The following is a 21,382-nucleotide window of genomic DNA, read 5'->3' as shown; positions in this document are numbered from 1 at the left end:
CTTGAAAACTCTATGGTCTAAATTGAACAAACGATACGATACGACGCGTACGTAATGTGGTGCTGGTTGCTTTCCTTACGTGTCTTTTCTTAAAGCCAACGGCGTTTAGCGAGAGAGAGAGAGAGAGATAGCTGCTAATAAAGAAACAGAAGACGAAGAGCACAAATTGTTCTTCTTCTTCTCAGGTTACATTTATTAAAAGACAAATACAAAAGTTTAAGTCACAAACTTCTCACCACAAATGTTTTTTTAACTTTGGGGACGTTTCCATCACATTTTTAATGGAAACTTTTTTCCCACCTCTCTCTCTATTAATATTACAACTCAGCATTAGCTAATTAATTCCTCTTTTTGTTTTCTTTAACTTACTCCAATAGTAATCATATCAGAGATGTAAATATACTTGTATGTTATAGTAAAACATATTTAATTTTTAGCAGGAACAGCTTAACGCTGAATTGCCGAAACACTTTGCCTTGTGTTTTACAACTTTGACGTTGTGAGAGAATCTTCGGCTTCTAGGTGACAAGTGAACTCTGTCCATCATGTTTATCTGAGGAGCGTCGAGGATTGCCTTTGGCAGCGATAATGCCCATTGCATTCCCCATATAGCGAGCGGTCTCATATATATCAATGACCGGTAGTGCCCATCCATTGTCCAACCTTCCGGTGTCTGGAACCAATACCTGTATTCGGTTCAGAGAAAAAAATACATCATTTTCATGCTTTAAACATTACTCACCAATTACACCTTTACACCGCACACATTGGATGTCTTCACTGTCTCTACAACTTGATGGATAGATACCATCCACATCAACATCTACACCATTTAATCTTCTCATCCACTTTGAATTGTGTATAGCTTCTAAGAGACTATATATGAAACCTTAACCATGTCTTACGGTTTATTAAAAGTGTCATTTCGATATGTATATCTATGTGAGTGTTTTGCTGTCTGATACAGATAACATGTAATAGATCGGATTTAAAAAGAGATACTTACCCAAAACCTTCTTCTGACCAGCCAGCTGTGAAAATTCCCTCAGCAGTGGTGAATCCTTGTTCTTCCATTCCAGAGAGGATCATAGTAGCTGCAGCTGCGTAAGTAACACCTGTCCATATCTCACGTGACTGCATGCACGTCTCATCCACTTTCCCATCAGGATGCATCCCATTTACAGCACCCATTTTGCCTCCTTTGGTCTTCATCACATTAAAATCAAATATCTTTTGCATAGTGCTTCTGATTTTGGATTCCTCGAATAATGGAGGCAGACCTGAAGATGCGGCATACCATTGACCTGCCAGCTGATCAGTCTGTATAGATTTGCTGTTGCTGCTTGTCCCACTGTCGTAATTGAAGTATGATCCATTCCAGAGTTTCTTTTCCAGTGCTGCCTTTGCATTCAAAAATTTATTCTTACACAACTCCGCAAAGAATTTGTCACCGATTTGGAGAGCCATCGCTGCCGCAGCTTGAAGAGCAGCAAGCCATAGGCAACCGCAGTAGGCACTCACGCCATGAACAGTCCATGTATCATATGTCTGGTCTGGGAAACCATCATTCTCTATTAGATCGTCATTGTCTCTATCAAACTGTTCCATGTACTCCATAGCAGCACGAACTGCGGGCCAAACGTCTATTCCAAATTGGTAATCCCCTGTGGCTGCAAAATCTCTATACACCTGAAGCACAAACTTTGGGTTAAGATCTTTCCACCTGCTTGTGTCATGTATGTTGTAGGCATTCATCTCGTTCCACGGATCATGCATCCCCAGATCGTGAGGAACCGCACCTCTGACCTTGCGAATTCCCACATTTCCTTCTGCCAGGAACTTAACCTTCCTCCCATCTTCAGACAACACAGCTTTCGCAAAATCTCGCTGGATGTTCAATTCTATCTTTGGGAATAGCATAAGGAGCGCATATGATGCATAAAAGTGCACATCATATGTACACCACATCACATACTCCACACCTTCCAAATACAGAAACCGGCCAACATCATCGCCATCATCTACATGCCGAGTGTCGACAAATAAACCATTCCGGTTATGAATAGCTGATACTTCATCATTGCTTTTTATTCCAACGCTGTTGCCGTTACCAAGGTTGTTATGTTGATCATTAATGTCAAGTCCATTCGCCTTACCATCTGAATTTGCTAAACTCGATTGTTGATGCTGACTATTCCCATTGGAATCGAGTGAAGCAGAATCTGCAACAGAAAACCTTTGATAAGGTGATACAATAGTTTCCAGGTAACAAAATTTTGTTAAAAGCAAGGACACAAATTTACACTCAAAAGATTGCCTTTGAAGAGGCATATAGACGCTTACCTATCCAAACTGTACCACCAGCAACCAAAAAGTAAAGCTCATTAAACAGAGTGAACTTGTACCTACAAAAAGCAAAATACTTCAGGGGAGAACAGAGAAAGACAGCAATGTATTCAAAGATCAATTAGGTTCCAAAGCGATTACCACTCAGGGAGCCTTTCATCTCTGAGAATGGAATTTTGCCATGCCTCAATATCTTCCTCCCACCTCTTATAATCTGAATTTAAAAACCAGTGCTAGTCAATAATGCATACGCAGCACCAGTCCACAGAAGATGGAAAGAAAATTGTATGTGTGTGTAACAACGAACAAATTCAATTAACAGCATTATCAGGTATACATCCAAACAGAACAGTGGCAACTTAAATGAAGCATATGACAGTCAGGCATCAGACTATCAGAGCACCACGGATACATACTTGTCAGTGCACTATGCACAAGGTCCAGTGCTGCTCTTGGAGAGGTTCCATAAAATTTAGTGTATCTCCTGCAAAACGAAGACCGATAAAGACAGAAAACAGAACTCAGAAAATGAAAATGACACAGTGCACTTGCCAAGCTAGTCAACCTTAGGAAGAGACTACTAATGTTGCACTTTCTTTACCTGTCATATGTGCTTCCCTTTGAAAATTTCACTTTCGGTGACGACCATGAAAGAGCAAAAGACACAGTGCACTTGCCATGAGCTTCTACCCATGCCGAAGCTGAGACTGCTGCACAAATAGTGTCTCCAGCTAACGAAGGTGTGCTTGGCCCGCTATTGAAGTTTTCTTGATCAAATTTTCCATCCTTTTAGAATGAATAACTCAATGTTAGTCTCATATATAAATATATATGAAACCAAAAGTCTTATACGATTGACAATTCAGACCAAAGATCAATGATCAATGAAATCCACATGCACATAGTATGATAACGATGATACAAAGAAAATCACCTTTTCCATTGTATCCCACATATCTTTCGCTGTAAAAGAACTATCTTCAGACAATCCAAAGCATGGTAAAACAGTTACATTAACATTCTGCGTCTCAGAAGCAGCAATCGCAAATGTAACCGGAGGATTTCCTTTGCCTGTCCTGCATAACCATCACACATCAAAACAAATCTACCCGCTTAGAGTAAAGAACAGAAACCTTTGACGGCAATAAGAATATATTCTGGGAGATCAACTTCATCGAGGGATCATGTGAATTAATAATCCAGTAAAGAGTGTCAAACACTTAAGAAGCACAACAAGTGTGAATTTTTAAAGGAAAAGGATTTAATTGGAGATCCTTTCTCTATGCAGAGAGAGTAAGAATAATATGCATTCCAAACTTTTTGAATCTATAGATAGAATCATTTGTATTGATATCAAGCATAGCACCCATTCAAAAGAAGACAGATAAGAAAATATGACTAGACTATATATTCATGCAGACACACAGCATTAGAATGAATAACGCTACAAAAGAGTTGAAAGATAAGGAGACACGCATACACTTAGACAGATAATGCAACAAGATAAGGGCAGTACATTGAGCCTTCACATATTAAGAGAAGTCTATCTAGGGAACAATTTGGTGCTAATCACTGAATGGGAGACTCTGGCTCAACTAGCTATTTTCTCTGTGTTGTGCATTTACTATGTCCGATAAGGTGTCCTTCGTTGGAAAACTTTCTAATGATGAGTTAGTCCCATTATATATTTTGCTTATTCATCAGATCATTGCATACTTCAACTCTAGGCAGTGGTACTGCTTTTAACGAATAAACTTACGGTGCTGCCATTTCCTAATTACCCTCCACTAAACCAAAAAGAAATAATGGCACTGAGGACCAAACTTTTCAAAGCGTTGAATCTACCACGGAATATATGTAAACCAACTGTAATATATAGTTATTAGGGTAAAATGACTTGCTTGTGATGTAAGAGGACACCGGAGACCCCATCTTCGCCTCTGAAAAGAAAAAAGAACCCCAAAAAAAAATATTAAACATCAACTTGAAGCCATAATCACGTATGGAAATATGGCACATATTTCTTCTTACATGAATGGCTCATTCACATGACCCCCTGACATATGTGAAGTCCCACCCATTGAATTCTGCACAACATAAAAGGTAATAAACATATGTTCCCTCTGCTCTTCTGGATATAATGTATTTGAAATGATTCAAATGTCAACTCACCGCCCAAGTGAAAAGGAGGCTGACTTTTGCCCTTTCCTTTCCAGTGTTCACTAACTAAAACAAAAAGTGTACGTTATAAGGTTTTCCTCATATTCTTTTTTTAAAAGGATTAATGATCAAACATTTCTGATACGGATATGTGGAGGTTCATTATCTAACTTGCCTCAGCCATCAGACAAATTTAACAAGAATAAGTAAAATATCATTCCTAAGAAAGATAGAATCTCCCATCAAATAAGCCATCTCACAAATCTGTGGGAGCTACTGCTACAACAAGAATCCAATGGAAAGTTCATGTACATTGGCGCTTTGATTACCTACTAATCTAAGGAAAAAGCATCACTACAGATCCTTACATGTGGAATGTGCACAACCTATATGTTGAGAAGCTTGCTAGCTAAAAATGTAAATCCATTCTTATGTCACATGCTTTCACAGAAGCTGAGTACCAACCCCGTATGAATAAACACTCAATGAACGGATTACTTACTGTATATACAAAAACTGCTGCTGGAAGACTACTATCTCGATAATTATTTGGTATGAAGGGCGATATTTGCCGGCATGAGATCTTCAACTCTGGATCAGGCTCACCTACAAATAGAAGAATCATTACAAGTGATACACGGAGAGGAATATGCTAGCTTCAAATGAAGAAGTTCTGCAGGTTCGTACCATCATATATAGTCCAAGCCCGAGGAAATAGAGCATGATAAGTTGAATGCTGGCCATTCAGATTCCAGCCCCATGAAGAAATACCTTTATCACGTGATTTCCTGAGACCATGAAACCAATCTAAGGTACGTGAATTAAGAAAAAAAAAGCATCATTGAATTAAAGATATTTGTCAAACAGACTTTTACCCTAAACTTCCATGCTGGCCTGGAGCCAAAACTGAGGCAAACTTTTTGTGTCCACCATCTCGAGAAATAAAAATCTGCAAAGAATGGGCCAAGAAAATGTAATAAGATACACAATTTCAGAAATTATAGACAACATAAATTAAAAACATTACAAACAAGAAAACATTTATTGTAGTAGTAACATTATCAAAAGCGTGCTAGCTGAATGACGAACAGAACATGGGTAACCACAGAAGAAAACTTACTGAGAACTGATTGGACATCATAGGTGAAGGATCACAAGTTCCAGGTGTAATTTGCCACTGCTTAAATTCACCCCTGAATCCCCTAGATATGCTTCCACTTCTGCAATTTTACCAGCAGCATCTGTCAAACCTAAACTACGGAACTATGGCAAATAAAACGAAAACTCCAGAGGATATCTGCTATGTACCCCATTCCTCCAAGTGGAACACCTTGGGATGCAGATGGTTTGCAGTTCTCTTTAGTGAAAGGATCAATAGGTGCTTTCTGTAGAAATCAGAAGTTAAATTTCCACAACAAAGACCACAACTTTACACCATAAACATTTTAACAGCCTTACAGGAATGAGATACTATCGTAAGTAAATCAAGAAATTCAATTGTTCCAGGAATTTACCCTTCCATGAGAGGCCTCTTCCCTGACATAAGACCATAATCGTATCCCCAAACGTACCTGTAATTCCAAAAAAAGAAGTAAACAAACACCCCACGACATTTAATAAACTCCAAACTAAAAATTAAAATCAAGAATTTGGCAAAATAACTAGATACATCTTGGTTACCATTTTAATGGCTTCCCTAAACGTAATAGTGAACTCTTTTAAGATATTGGCATGACAGTTTAACCTCCTCCTCCATGCGTGTGGTGGCGGAGCAGCACTATCAAGATCAAGCTACAAAAACACGAGCGGATACCAAAACCAAAAAAAATAGCATAAGTCCAATTCCAAGTTCAATTCTCCAAATCCTAATGAATCTTTCTCAGCATCTAAATCTAAAAACTAGCATGGAAAAAAAAAAATGAAATAGACTCACTAATTGCAAGGTACTTTTGCTGATGAACTCCTCAGCCGGCCATGAATGCTTCCTACGGTGAAACAAAGTTGCCCCCACCATATCTTCTCAAAAATTTCCACACTGATATAATCAAAGGAAATTGGATAAACAATAAGAATCAACACGAACTTGCTTATGCTTCTTTACTTCAAAAAAAAAAAAAAATCGATTTTTTCTTTTCTTTTCAACCTTCTATTTACATCAAAAAGAACAAAAGTTCTTTCTTTCTCAGGAAAGCATTTGCAGAAGACGCCGTTTGAAGTCGCATCAAATCTGGAAACTTTCAGATCAACGGGCGAATCTCGAAAAAATTCGATCTGTCAAAAAACAAAAATGAAATCCGATTCCTCTGATGAGATTTTTCTCAGAAGAAGGAGGAGGAGAAGAATTGGATTCGAATCTTTGGAAATTGGTGAGATTGAGAAGGAATCTATGTGGTGACGTGGAGACGGCGTGGCGAGCGGAGGATGGACCAAGCTTCTCTTTTCTCATACGGTGGCAACTGGCAAGTGCCTCTTTTGATTTGCGTGCGTATTATTGACGAAGACGAAAAGATCAAAACTTTTGGTGCGTTACGTTCTTTTCATTTTAGTAAAATCTGTGTTGTTTTTTATCCTTTTTTCAGAAAAATATCTAATCAGAACCACGTTTTTAATCTATCTTACCATTTTTTAAATACATTTTGAGATCATTCTCTCTTATTTTTAAATACATTTTGATATCATTCTCTCTTATCTTTATATCCAAACAAGTCTCAACTAAATTTTCTACAATCTTTACAACCAAACACAATCATTTACTTATTTGATAATATTAATTTCTTAAAATATATCTATCTAATTTAAATCAATATGTTAGATTAAAATATAATTTTCCTTTCATTTTTATTTAATCTTATTTTTAATTATTTTAATTACTATTTAATACATAAAGTTAATAAAATTTTAGATTTTTTAGCATATAATGTGACTTGAATTTTTAGAAACGGATATATATTAAAAATTGTCTTAGGATATTTGTAACCAAACAAGTATATCCACATATAGAGTTCGGAATACATTTTTGGAGTACAATAGGGTGCCATCACTTTTTGCCAACTTTGGATCGGGTTTTTAACTAAAATTATATCCGATTAAATTATCCGGATACTCCTTAATATTGTCGAATATTTTGGGCCGGTTTTTAATCCATAGCATACTTATTTACATCCAATTAATGCCCATTGTATCTTAGGAAAGATCTAATTTATATACCGAATTTTTAGGGCCGAGTTTGACAAAAAGAATTGATAACCCAAATTATGTAATCACATCCTCTTAATCACATCCCTATAATATAACAACTAATTCGAGATGAATACATCTTAGGAAATATCTAATTTGTGTTTAATAAACGATTACATATTTGGTAAGATCTTATTAGCTTTAAATGTACACTACTTATTCAATAATATCAATTGAGAATCATAATAAGAATATACCAGATCATTCATTCTAAATCATAACTAACAAATCGTAAAATGTATATTCTCAACTTGTATATTCTACAAAACTTTACCTACAACCGTTAACAGTATATATATCAACAAAATAATAGATCTGTGGTGTACCACGGGATAAAACCTAGTACTAATTACTAACATTATTATTAATTGGGAATCTTATACCGACCACATCTGTTTAATTAATAGGGTTGGATTTGGATATCACTTTTCTGGTTTATAATATTGAATTTTTGATTAATTATCTATACTAGTATCTTTTAAAGTGTTTTAACAATTAAATATGTTTGGAAAACTATTAGCATTGAATGAATTATTCATATCCAAAAAAACTTTAGTTGACTTTCTATACTATCATTATAACCAAACACAATTTTAAATATTTATATATTTAATGTTTTATAATTAATATAGATTTATAGAAAAATTATTCTAAAATTTAAAAATTTTATTCTCCTATCATCTTTGTTTGAATTTAATTTTTAATTGTTATTAATCATCATATAATACATAAAGTAAATAAAAATGTTTTTTTCTTCTGCATATATTGTAATTTGAATTTTTTAAAAATGGAGATATATCTCTATATACTTATTTAAGCAATGTTGTAAGAAGTTTAACCCTGACATATTATAAAAATATTATTGCATTTTAATTAATTTAATAACTAATAAAAGACAAAAAGATTAAAATATTTGTTGCCTTACATTTTTTTTTTTTGCGTTTCAGTCTTTTTATTTTCGTCAAATCTGTTGTTTTTGATCCTTTTGAAAAAAATATTTAATCAGAATTCAGAACCACATTTAAATACTAATTACTAACATTATTATTAATTGGGAATCTTACACCGACCACATCTATTTAATTAATAAGGTTGGATTTGGATATCACTTTTCTGGTTTATAATATTGAACTAGGTGATACCCCGTGCTACATCACGGAATTAAATATTTTGTTAGTTACTTTTTTTTTGTAATTTGTATTTTTGTAATGTAGTTTTTATTTTGATTTATTTTCTTTGTTTATATAGTGTTTATTTGTATATTTGGGGTTATACAGTAAATTGGAAATCTTAATAGACTAAGTAGTTTGTCGAATGTAGCTTTTCACGGAAACAAATATACCGCAATATTGGATAGTAGTTTTGTAAGAGAATAGACACTCCGCAATATCGGATAGTAATTTTGTAAGAGGATAGACACACCGCAATATCGGATAGTAGTTTTGTAAGAGGATGAGTTTTTCTTTATTTTGGTTTGTCGTCAAAAGAGGATAAGTTGCTTGTTAAATTTTAGTGTGAGATATTTCAATAGTTAGGAAACCATTGTATTTATAGTGAGATTGAGTATATTTAGGTTATCATTTATAAGTTAATATTTAATATATCAAATATCAGCAAAATTGTAAAAAACCAATTTAATTTATAGTTTGATAAAAATACCTGTTTTAACGGGTTTAACTCAAACTTTTTTTATATTTTAAAATTGTTAAGAGTAAAAATATTAATATTACTTAAATATTTTATAGACTTAAATATATTATAATATTTTAAACTTTCGACGGAGTTTAAATATTTATAATAATTTAAACATTCTATAAAAATTTAAATATTTATAATCTCTTAAACGTTTTTTAATAAAGTAAATATCTTATAATATGTTTAATTTTTAAAAGTTTAAATATGCTCAAATATAGAACCAAATTAAACTGTTAAATTTGGATACCTGATATTTATAGTGATTGTACTATATTAGTCATATATTAGTACTCAAAACATAATTAGTCATATATTTATAGTGATTATGAACCATATTCCAAAATATTTAGTCGATGTGGGATCTACAGTACACATTTTCTGTAAATTACTTTACAACTTCACATATATATAATTTATGCGTTTTTATATATGATGAGGTTTTTAAGGGATATGATGAGGTTAAAATTGTTTGATAGTTAACAATGACTACTTCACCAAAATAAAAGTAGTTTTAGTGGACGTGTATGTGGACATGATTTTATAGACATGAAAGATTAAAATCGTTTGATAGTTAACCATGACTACTTTATCAAACCACAAATTTTTTAGTTAATTAGGTATTCGTATGTTTTTTCTCTGATTATCCAAAATAGGTATCCATCTATGCATGTAAATCATCAACATAGTAGTGAACAACATCAATGAATTTGGAAATTTATAAAGAATGCACTGCAAGAAGTAAAAAATTTGGCATAATTTAAGGTTTAGGGTTTACTGTTTGGGGTAGGTCAATTTCATGTTTTCTAGTAAAAGATCTTCAGATTTGGCTACATTTGTTAAAATTGTTATGAAATTAAATTTATGATTATGGTTTATGATCTAAGGTTAAGGTCTAAAGTTTAGGATTTAGGCTTTAGGGTTTAGACTTTAGGGTTTAGGATTTTAGGTTTAGGGTTTAGGGTTTAGGGTTTAAGGTTTAGGGTTCGGGGTTTAGGGTTTAGAGGTTTAGGGTTTAGGGTTTGAGGTTTAGTATATGATATAATATAATGAAAGGGTTCATGCTTAGATTTTTAGGGGATATAATGAGGTAAAAATTGTTTGATAGTTAACAATGACTATTTCACCAAAACACAAATAGTTTTTAGTGGACGTGTATAACTCATCCATGTGGACTTGATTTTATGGACATAAAAAATTAAATCGATTTGATAGTTAACCATGACTATTTTACCAAACCACAAGTTGTTTGATTAATTAGGTATTCATATTGTTTTTTATCTGGTCATCCAAAAATAAGTATTCATCTTCGTATGTTAGCCATCCACATAATCGCGAACAACATCAATGAATTTGGAAATTTATAAAGAATGTAATGCAAGTAGTCAAAAATTTGGCCTAACTTAAGGTTCACAGTTTACAGGTTGGGATAGGTCAATTTCATGTTTTCTAATAAAAGATCTCCATATTTGGCTACATTTGTTAAAATTGCTATGAAATTAAATTTACGATTATGTTTATGATCTAAGGTTAAAGTTTTTTTTTTTTGTCAACCATTGGGCCACAACTGGCTTAACTAAGGTTAAGGTTTATAGTTAAGGATTTAGGATTTAGGGTTTAGGGTTTAGGGTTTAGGGTTTAGGGTTTAGGACTTAGAGGTTTATGGTTTAGGGTTTAGGATATGATATGATGAACTGTTTCATGCATAGGTTTATGAGGTTAAAATTGTTTGATAGTTAACAATGACTACTTCACCAAAACATAAGTAGTTTTTAAAAGACGTGTATAACTCATCATCCATAGGACGTGTATAACTCATCATCCATATGAACTTGATTTTAGAATTAGTATAGTATCTACAAATAAATATCCACATAATAAGACATTTTTAGCATCCACATAACAATCATCAAATATTCACTATAATTGGATAATATGTATTATAATTATTCATTTTAAATATAGTAAAATAGATCTCAAAATGTAGAAAAAAATAAAATTATAATGAATCATAAAAACAAAATAAAAAATATATTTTATAATAATTAAATAAAGTGATTACAAAGAGAGTAGGAGAAAAAAAGTGAAGAATAGAAAAAAAAATTGTGATAGAAAATCTTGTCCATTGAATTTTAACTAATAGTTTCAAATCTACTTTTTATATTTATTAGTTAGACTCATATTATGTTACACGCTCATCTCCTAGCTGTTGGATCAAATTTTTAGTTAAAATCGGATGGACCGTAATACAAACTGTTTTTCTCTCTCTAGTTTTACCTTAACTTACATGATGAGGGTTAAAATAGTCTAGAAATTATGTGAACAGTGGAAAAATTGACAAAAAAATGTCTCATGGACAGAAAGTGTGTCAAATGAACATACTTTCATAGAAAGTGTGTCTGAATGTATATCTTTATTTCTTAAAATAAAAAATGATGTGAGGCAAAATGTATATCTTTATGTATATAGTATATTTCGAAATTAATATTTAATACAGAAAAATCATTTCTGTAATTTATTTATTAAAATAAAAAAATGATGTTGAGGCAAAATAAAATAAAAATAATATAAAACAAAATCAATAATTTTTCTTTTGTGAATTAACCTCGGAATACAATAATCTAAAGTTTCAGTCACTATTTAAGTAGGACTACAATAATCAGTCTTAATGTAGTCGCTAATATACAACTCTTATTATTCTCACTAATCAGTCGTATATTTCGACCATCTTGCCACTTTTTAAATTTGTGACCAATTATTAGCTACCATCTCATTTAGTCCCAAGTTAGTCTCAAACTGCATGTTTTTTTGTAGTGTGCAAAGGTGGCTGCGGCATACAATCAGAGTGGTTGGCTCATACCCTCCCCAAGATCTGACTCTGGCCTCAACCTGCACATGTATCTCACCACAATTCCTCTTCCTAATCTTACTTCTAGGAACGATCATTAGTGTTGGGTTGTAAATGATTTTGAGTGCCAGGGTTTCTCTTCTTCAAGGACATGGGAAGCTTTGAGGCCAAGAGAGGTGAAAAAAGAGTGGTCTGCTTCTATATGGTTTAAAGGTGCAGTCCCGAGGAATGCTTTTAACATGTGGGTCAGCCACCTAGACAGGCTTCCCACTAGACAAAGATTGGCAGCGTGGGGTGTTGCCTCCTCCCCGACTTGTTGTCTCTGCTCATGCCAGACTGAAACTCGGGATCATCTGCTCCTCTCTTGTGTGTTTGCCACTGGAATTTGGAAATTGGTCTTCCTAAGACTAAGTCCCACCACAAGGCTGCCCTGCAATTGGTCTGAGCTCCTCTCTTGGATGCGACGAACATCAACGGATGCACCATCTATTCTCCGCAAAGTTGCAGCTCATGCTTCAGTCTACCATATTTGGAAACAAAGAAACAATGTTCTTCACAACTCACAATCCATTACACCTTTCCTCATCTTCAAAATCATTGATCGTGAAGTGCGGAACACCATCACACCAAGATGGCATAGAAAACGTTATGGATTCGATGACTCCCTTATAATCATACTTTTTGTAATCTTGTTTTTATCTTTTCTTTTGCCAAGATTACTCTACTTGGTATAGTTTTGTAATACCTCTACATTTCATTATAATGATATTAACGTTCTTAGCAAAAAAAAATAAAATAACAACATTTAGAGATAATGAAGCAAAGTCCACTTATGATAGCAATTGACATTTACGCTCCTGCCAAAGAATTAGAAGCATCATTCTTCAAACTTCAGAGCCATTCCCTTGTAGCTAAAACTCAATTGGGTGAGGTGGCATATGTTTTTTGCTAAACTTATATTGTTTCGGGTTGATCACGAACATAACTTAAATCCGAATAATTAAAATAATTAAGATTAATCATTTCCGCGATTAAAAAACAAATCGAAAATCGAAAATCAAAAGTGTATAAGAGGACAGTATAAATAGAAATAGTTATAGTGAAGTGACCTTAGTGCAGTGGCAGGAGGTAAGTCCATTTGTAGAAGATACCATTACACCCGGGATCGAGTCTCAGCTCCTACGAATGTAGGAATTTGGCTAATGGGCCGGCCAGTTGTGGCCCAATGGTTGACAAAAAAAAAAAAATAGTTATAGGGCCTTTTAAATTGGAAAAGAAAAAAAGAATTTCCAACTATTTAAATCATATTTCCAACTATTTAAATCATGTATACATAAAAGAAAACAAACTTTAAAGAAAAATCGTTGCGGGCATCTTGTAAACAATCAATTGGACATGAATCATTCGTTAACATATTTAACCACAGTCATATCCGTGCGGATTTTACTGGACTAATTCATATCCCACAGACAGAAAAAAAAAAAAAAAAAAAGAGAATGTTCGTATGTACGGGTCCATAGCACATATTCACATCGCTACGGTGAGGAGTAAGGGACCAAATTGATAGCGCGCAGGTCTTATAAGCTTTTCCAAGTAACACCTTGAGGTCACGAGTTCGAATCTCTCTCACCCATATCTTTCATTTTTCCCAGTTTCGAACAAATGATGTCACAATCTCATCGTTTTACACCACCGAGGAATCTGTAAGCCGCGATAAACATTTTAAATGGAAACAAATTCGATTTAACAGAGAAAATTACATATGAACTCGGTTGCGCCACGTGGTCCCTCCATTGCCGATACCTTCCGGTGAAATACCCCTAACAAAAACACTCCGCTTCTTCCACTTAGAGCCGTAAAAGCACCACTGCTTCTTCTTCATCAACCACCACAAATCTCCAATCGATCGATGGAAGCAGCAGCAGTGCCACGTCTCGTCTACTGCGGACCACAACCAATTCGATTCTCCGTCTCCTCACGCCGCTCCTTCATCTCCGATATCCCTCCCCGTATTAACAAACGCTCTCGCCGGATTCTAGCCGTCGCTACTGATCCCAAACCTACACAGACTACTACTCCACCCAAGTCCACCACCGTTAACGGATCTTCCTCTTCTTCTTCATCTTCATCCTCTCCGTCAAAAGGAGTCAACAACAATGTTTCCACGGTACGATTTTCGACTTCTTATAATCCGTGAAATTCATATCCTCCATGCCGATTTCGTTATTCGAATTTTTTGATTTGTGGCGAAAAATGTTACAGAGAGTTAGCGATGTATCGAAAGAGATTAAAAGAGTGAGAGCTCAAATGGAAGAAGATGAACAGTTGTCTGTGTTGATGAGAGGTCTTCGTGGTCAGAACTTGAAGGATTCTGTTTTTGCTGATGATAATATTCAGCTTAGGCTTGTTGAGGTAACACTAACAACAACAACAACCAACTCTTTTTGGATTTTACTAAGATATTGGATTTAGCATTGTTTAATGTTTTGATTTCTTCTTTTGTTGGGGTTTTGTAGACTGGTGAGAGCAGTGAGTTCTTACCTCTGGTGTATGACCCGGCTACCATCTCTGTGTATTGGGGGAAACGTCCTCGTGCTGTTGCTTCTCGAATTATTCAGCTGCTTTCGGTCGCTGGAGGGTTTCTTTCGCGTATCGCTGGGGATATAATTAACAAGAAAGTCAAAGAGGTAATATTCTGTTTACTGTTTTTAATCATAGATGATAGATGGGAAACTAGAGCAGAATGTTTAGTTGTGGTTGCAGATTCTTGTGGTATATGTTAACTTCTTTAGGTAGGATTGAGGAAAAAAGTATACAAATTTCATGTCATATCTTTCAATCTCTTCCTCCTACCAAGCATGATGTGAAATTTTTTGCAGAGTCAATATGTGATCAGCATAACTCCAGTGATAAATATTGTCTTAAGTATTTTATTTAGTCATTGGTGTAGAATATTTCTGTTCATGTCTAAACTTTCTTTTTGGCTTGCAGTTAATTTATTTGCAGTTTGAGTCTCACTATTTATCTGTCATCATTGTCAGAATGAGATTGCCAGGGCAATTGAATTGAGGGAAATTGTCACTTCCTTGGGTCCAGCGTACATTAAACTTGGGCAAGCTTTGAGTATTCGACCAGACATCTTGTCACCTGCTGCAATGACAGAGCTACAAAAGCTGTGTGATAAGGTATATTGCAGCAATTATGTCGTTCCATATAATGTTGATTTCTACCATGCCAATTCTCTGCCTTAGCAGAACTAAATGTGGCCAATTTTTTTTTTTTTTTTATGTCAAGGTCCCTTCATATCCTGATGATGTAGCAATGGCTCTAATTGAGGAGGAGCTTGGGAAGCCATGGTTCGACATTTATTCTGAGCTCTCTCCTTCCCCAATCGCTGCTGGTAAATCCCGACCATCAATTAACATTCTGGCCTAATCATTTCAGTAGATTTTTTAAATGAAAAATGATTTATTCTTCTTCTGGTTTTGCAGCATCCCTAGGACAAGTGTATAAGGGACGATTAAAGGAAACTGGGGATCTAGTGGCCGTGAAAGTACAGAGGCCTTTTGTTCTTGAGACGGTGACTGTCGACTTGTTTGTGATACGGAATTTGGGTCTATTTCTGCGGAAGTTCCCTCAGGCAAGGTTTTGTCTGACAGCTCAGCTTATGCACTTCTGCGATTGTTCTCTTTCACCTCAATAACATTCAATTTTCTTGTTCTTCTCGTAAATTTTGTGCAGGTGTCAGTAGATGTTGTTGGACTGGTTGATGAATGGGCTGCTCGCTTTTTTGAAGAGCTGGATTATGTTAACGAGGGAGAGAATGGAACATATTTTGCAGAAATGATGAAGAAAGATCTTCCACAAGTACGCTTCATAACTTTTCTAGTGAACACTTCAGTTTGTTGTCTATATATGAGGCGTATGATTAAAAAATTTGTATTTGACATGTATCTATGTGGATCTACATCTGTGGAATGGTTCCTAATACTGCAATTATTTTTTCAGGTCGTTGTGCCTAAAACCTACCAAAAGTACACGTCAAGGAAGGTTCTTACAACACAATGGGTTGATGGAGAGAAACTGTCACAAAGTATTGAGAGTGACGTTGGCGAACTTGTGAATGTTGGTGTTATTTGTTACCTAAAGCAGGTAATGCTTCCTGCATACTTGTTGAGGAGCATAAGATATGTGGTCTTAGGTTAATTGCGTTCATTGAAATTTCTTCTTGGTTCAACTTCTTCTGCAATCATACTAAGCGACATAGATCTTGGCATGCATATACTAATACCTCCTGAGATAGTTAATTTCTTGGGGTTGTTATTTATCATTTATAATCTTACATTGCATGGCTAGCTATTTAATGTTTTTAACCGATAATTCTTAGCCATCTAGTGAGTAGAATGATTTGAGCATGTAAAAAGATAAGCAGCAGCTTTCGACACCAAAATACCTTATCATATCAAAAGTCTGTGTTGGCTTTTATGTTCTATTTTCTGGTCATTCTGATCACAGTCTTTTTCCTGTTTTAAAAACAAGATGATGAGCATGTATATTCTTTTTAACACTTTACTGTTTTGTGCTTCAGTTGCTTGATACTGGGTTTTTCCATGCTGACCCTCATCCTGGAAATATGATTCGTACCCCAGATGGAAAGCTAGCCATCCTCGATTTTGGTAACGATTCTAATTCCAATTATTACGTTTAGTGAAAAGTACTCTTTGGATATCCCAGTTACATTCAATTTGATATGAGAAAAGAAAAAAATTGTTGACATCATATCCTTGTGTTTACTGACAGGTCTTGTTACCAAGTTGACCGATGATCAGAAGTACGGAATGATTGAAGCCATTGCACACTTAATTCACCGAGATTATGATGCCATAGTCCAAGATTTTGTCAAGCTTGGTTTCATCCCTGATGGGGTCAATCTGGCACCTATATTACCTGTCCTGGCCAAGGTTTTTGATCAGGCGCTCGAAGGTGGTGGAGCCAAAAACATCAACTTTCAAGAGTTGGCAGCAGATTTGGCACAGATCACTTTTGACTATCCTTTCAGAATTCCCCCTTATTTTGCGTTAATAATTAGGGCGATTGGTGTGCTAGAAGGTATAGCTCTTGTGGGGAATCCTGAATTTGCTATTGTGGACGAGGCTTATCCTTATATTGCTCAGGTATATTATATGAACTCTATTAGTATTAGTGTTATTCAGTAATTAGAGTAGGAGTTTTCTTTGTCCAGTCCATTCATTCACTGTCTTTTAAATTAATCTTACAAAATACTGATGGTTAACGTCTTCATATGATAACCTCAAAATTTGTAGCGGCTCCTGACGGATGAATCTCCTCGCCTGAGGGAGGCTTTGCGGTACACAATCTATGGGAAAACTGGCGTTTTTGATGCTGAAAGATTCATCGATGTGATGCAAGCCTTTGAGACATTTATTACAGCAGCCAAAAGTGGAGGAGGGGAAGATATGAAGGGAGGCATGGCGGAGCTAGCTCTTATGCAAAGTAAGACAAGCAGTTTGGGTCCTATGTTTGCATCCCAACCGGACCAGCCAGCTCAAACGAGAGTCGCTTTGTCGTTTCTGCTTTCGGAGAAAGGGAACTTCTTCCGCGAGTTTCTGTTGGATGAGGTAATAATCAAAATTTGACCACTTGTTCTTGTCACATTGATACACCTGCACAATGAATGATAAATTTTGACAATAACTAGGTAGAAAAGGTCATAGTCACCACGTAATGGTTTTAAAACATGCTTATTCATGGCAACATCAGTTCTGACAGTTATTTGCGATCACTTAAAACAGATAGTAAAAGGCATTGATGCAATCACAAGAGAACAGCTGGTGCAAGCAATGGCGGTCTTCTTCGGAGTCAGAAACACGACCCCAACCTTCGGTATGTTACCAGCAACATTGGGACCCTTCAAGCCTGCAGCACTCCTTCCATCCGTGACGGAAGAGGACAAGGTCATCTTAAACAATGTTCAGAAAGTAATCGAGTTCCTTACCGCAAGAAGCTCCATGTCGAATAATCCTGATCAAGTAAGATTCAGAATTTTCTCATAATTCAATCGTTGTAATACTTGAGCTTTTAAACTTATGTGTGGTCAATATCATAAAACAGGTTGTAGATGTATCTCAAGTGGTTCGGGAACTGCTTCCTGTGTTGCCTGGGATCTCTGCCACAGTACTGCCTGAGATAATGAGTCGGCTTGGGTCACGAGTGATGGCAAGAATAGTCCGGGACACGTTTTTGTGAATAGTTGGCTGAGCTTTGTACATATAAGTTGCATCCCTATATTAGTAAAAGAGAAGTACAACTTCTAAGTATACAATGTAAAAGAGAAAATGCCCCCAATGACCAAAAAAGAATACAATGTAAATGAGTTAAATAAGACTTTTAATTATCTTGGGTCCGGTTATTTAAAAACAAATAACCCGAAAATTTGAAATCGGGCAAATCAACAGAATTGGATCACGTCCATAAGTTTAAAAATCATGTTTATTGGACGCGGACTCCTAAAATCATGTGTAATAATGTTTAAAAAAAAAATTCTCATATGTAAATTTGAAAATTCAGGTTCTTTTCTCCCTGAATCCTTCGTTGGTCAAAGAACGACGTCGGAGAAAGTGCTTACCGGTGGTGATTCATCGGAATTATGCCATGTTGGGGGAAAAAATGTCAAAATAATATGGTTTTTGTTTTTGACTCCTAAATCAATGGTTAATTGATGGATCTAACAAATTTCTGTACAAAGTACATCAAAATCGTGAAAAAAATCAATTTCTAGCGTGATTTTAGAGAAATCATCTGTAATAATCGGATTTCAAGGAAGAAGATAAGGTTAATTTTATACTTTACGATTAACTAAAAAATCATACTAAAAAAGGTCTAAATAAAATAAACCATTAATTGCCGCAATAAATAGTAACAAAATATTCCATGAATATGACATATTAATTTCGAAAATATTGAAAGAAGAAAGAATTTAAATAATATCCATAAGTGATTGTAACCAAAAAATCTAAATGGTGAAGATTTAAGTATCTAATGTAACAACTACAATATTCAAATCCTAGAAATCTTTAAAGTTAGTTATTTCAATTATGAAGAACTAAACATATTTAAAAATTGTTTAGAGATAATAAGGAAATCAGAAGAAAATCAATCACCCAAAAAATTAGCACTTGACATAACCATTAAAAAAATAATGATACTAAAATTTTAAAATAATATCGATCCAAAAATTTTGGAAATCGTTTAAAGTTGTTACCACAAAATCAAGCTATTTAATTTGGTGACATATTTTACGATAATTTGTTACATTAAAAGTCAAGCATTTAAAATACAAATATTACATATGTAAACATATTTAATACAGTCAAATATTGTGCATCCCATATATAAAATCTAAACAGGTAATACACAATATTACATATATTCTCATTGCATTATATTTTTTAGCTTCAAAAAGATCTGATTTTATTAAACCTAATTTGTGATAATGATTAGCCAACTCTTCTTAGCCTATTAATTAATAATTGATCATCGATAATCGATCATTTGCATTTAAGTATCTCTTTCTCATTTTTATTATCATAGTTGTTCATCTATATCATAGAGAATTTATCATTTACAATTTTTTTATTTTGAATTTGCAAGCAAATGAATTATTATTCTCATTGTTTAGTAATATGGCGTAGCTAACCTTTTTCAGGTGTGTAGAGCAAATCACTTCTTTTGATAGCTATTTGTTTCTTTCTCACTTATTTTTAATCGATTAAATATGATGAAATCACTTCTTTCTCACTTATTTTTAATCGATTAAATATGCTTTTCATGTAATTTTTTCAATAATTTTGATAGCTATTTGTTTAATTCATGTAGCTTTCATCATCATCCCATTTATGTGTTTGCAATAAGTTTTTTTTGTCCAATATTATGTAAATTAACGATTTTTAGTATTTTGCAGGAACATCTAACATTGTAATTATATCAGACTCATATGGTCTTATGTGATAGGGGTATGTATATGATTTTATCCAAAATTTTACCTAATTATCATTCAGATTATAACTATCAAACTGAATAATTTATATTGATTTTTTCAGGTTATCCTTTGATATTTTCTTATATATAAATTTATATTTAAATTTTGTAAATATACCCTAGGAAATTAGGGGGTAAAAGAAAGGAGAGACCATTGATCACAAATAATATTTCGAATAGACATATATGTAGAGTAATTTCAAATAAATCCTATTTCTAATTGTAGAGTAATTTCATGCAAAAAAAATTGTATTCGAACTAGTCGTCCCATAGTCAGCGATAGATGTATTTCTTTTCATAATTTATTTTGTTTATATAAATTAATTCAGCGATAGATATATTTATAGTATTTTCAAAGTCAGCGATAGATATATTTATTTACATTAATTCTTTTGATATATAGTATTTTCTAAGTCTATTTTCTCTCTTTATGTTATGACAAATCATAGATCATTTCTCCATCATTGATATATTGTTGGAGTAGTTAATCAAATTCATTTTAAAGATATATATGTAGTTTTTTAATGGATCAGGTCTATTTTGCCTATAACAATTATTGGAGTAATTAATCAAATTCATTTTAAAGATATATATATATATATATATATATATATATGTAATTTTCAACTGGTTAAAACATGTAAAAAAATTTAGCTCAACATTATCATACTTTGTATTATTACTTATTTAAGAATAGACATGTAATGTAATCTACTTACTTTGGGTTAGTAGTAACATACATTGTGAGTGTGTAATTTTTGTACAAATGCAATCTTTACATTGTGAGTGTGTAATTTTTATAAATGTAATCTTTACAACTTAAAAAAAAAGTATTCTTTTTTACAAATATATACTTATTTTTTTATATACTATTTTATCTAAACTCATTACAGAACTATTATATTATAGTTTGTAATATATTTCATCATGTTACGAATCATATGTATATGTATCTTTGTAAATATTCTCCCGCGCTACAGCGCGGATCCGATCCTAGTTTCAAAGTATAAAAGAAATATATAGCTGATGAGAGATTGCTCG

General features: G+C 33.9%; 3 protein-coding genes across 5 annotated transcripts; 2 read left to right on the top strand and 1 right to left on the bottom strand.

Moving 5' to 3' along the window:
* Window positions 1–138: 138 nt before the first annotated feature.
* Window positions 139–7,150, bottom strand: LOC104766321 (uncharacterized). Of its 2 annotated transcripts, none has more exons than XM_087502547.1 (19): window positions 6,650–7,150; window positions 6,440–6,541; window positions 6,187–6,297; window positions 6,021–6,077; window positions 5,815–5,891; window positions 5,627–5,726; window positions 5,382–5,455; window positions 5,194–5,294; window positions 5,009–5,112; window positions 4,519–4,572; window positions 4,378–4,433; window positions 4,248–4,286; window positions 3,281–3,422; window positions 2,948–3,132; window positions 2,763–2,830; window positions 2,488–2,560; window positions 2,344–2,405; window positions 1,007–2,222; window positions 139–686 (listed from the first exon to the last, which is right to left on the bottom strand). In XM_087502547.1, the coding sequence occupies exons 2-19, from the start codon at window positions 6,518–6,520 to the stop codon at window positions 434–436; spliced, it is 2,853 nt and encodes a 950-aa protein (XP_087358673.1). In that variant the 5' UTR covers window positions 6,521–6,541; window positions 6,650–7,150; the 3' UTR covers window positions 139–433. The 2 variants fall into 2 exon arrangements, with proteins under 2 accessions (XP_087358673.1, XP_087358674.1); XM_087502548.1 differs by having other exon boundaries at window positions 3,281–3,417; window positions 6,650–7,105.
* A 4,630-nt stretch (window positions 7,151–11,780) lies between these two features.
* Window positions 11,781–13,017, top strand: LOC147920517 (uncharacterized). Its single transcript, XM_087501108.1, has 2 exons — window positions 11,781–11,798; window positions 12,385–13,017. The coding sequence occupies exons 1-2, from the start codon at window positions 11,781–11,783 to the stop codon at window positions 13,015–13,017; spliced, it is 651 nt and encodes a 216-aa protein (XP_087357234.1).
* A 797-nt stretch (window positions 13,018–13,814) lies between these two features.
* On the top strand, window positions 13,815–18,700 carry LOC104766320 (uncharacterized). Of its 2 annotated transcripts, none has more exons than XM_087502545.1 (13): window positions 13,815–14,450; window positions 14,546–14,695; window positions 14,800–14,970; window positions 15,325–15,468; window positions 15,578–15,683; window positions 15,775–15,923; window positions 16,025–16,150; window positions 16,292–16,435; window positions 16,872–16,959; window positions 17,084–17,457; window positions 17,608–17,922; window positions 18,097–18,333; window positions 18,416–18,700. In XM_087502545.1, exons 1-13 carry the CDS (start codon window positions 14,193–14,195, stop codon window positions 18,548–18,550), a joined length of 2,397 nt encoding a protein of 798 aa, XP_087358671.1. In that variant the 5' UTR covers window positions 13,815–14,192; the 3' UTR covers window positions 18,551–18,700. The 2 variants fall into 2 exon arrangements, with proteins under 2 accessions (XP_087358671.1, XP_087358672.1); XM_087502546.1 differs by having other exon boundaries at window positions 13,818–14,450; window positions 15,775–15,928.
* Window positions 18,701–21,382: the final 2,682 nt, after the last annotated feature.

This window comes from Camelina sativa, chromosome 19 (assembly GCF_030686135.1).
Source record: "Camelina sativa cultivar CO46 ecotype springtype chromosome 19, ASM3068613v1".
NCBI lineage: Eukaryota > Viridiplantae > Streptophyta > Magnoliopsida > Brassicales > Brassicaceae > Camelina > Camelina sativa.
The sequence above is the reverse complement of the archived record's forward strand: the minus strand, read 5'-3'. Positions and strand labels throughout refer to the sequence as shown.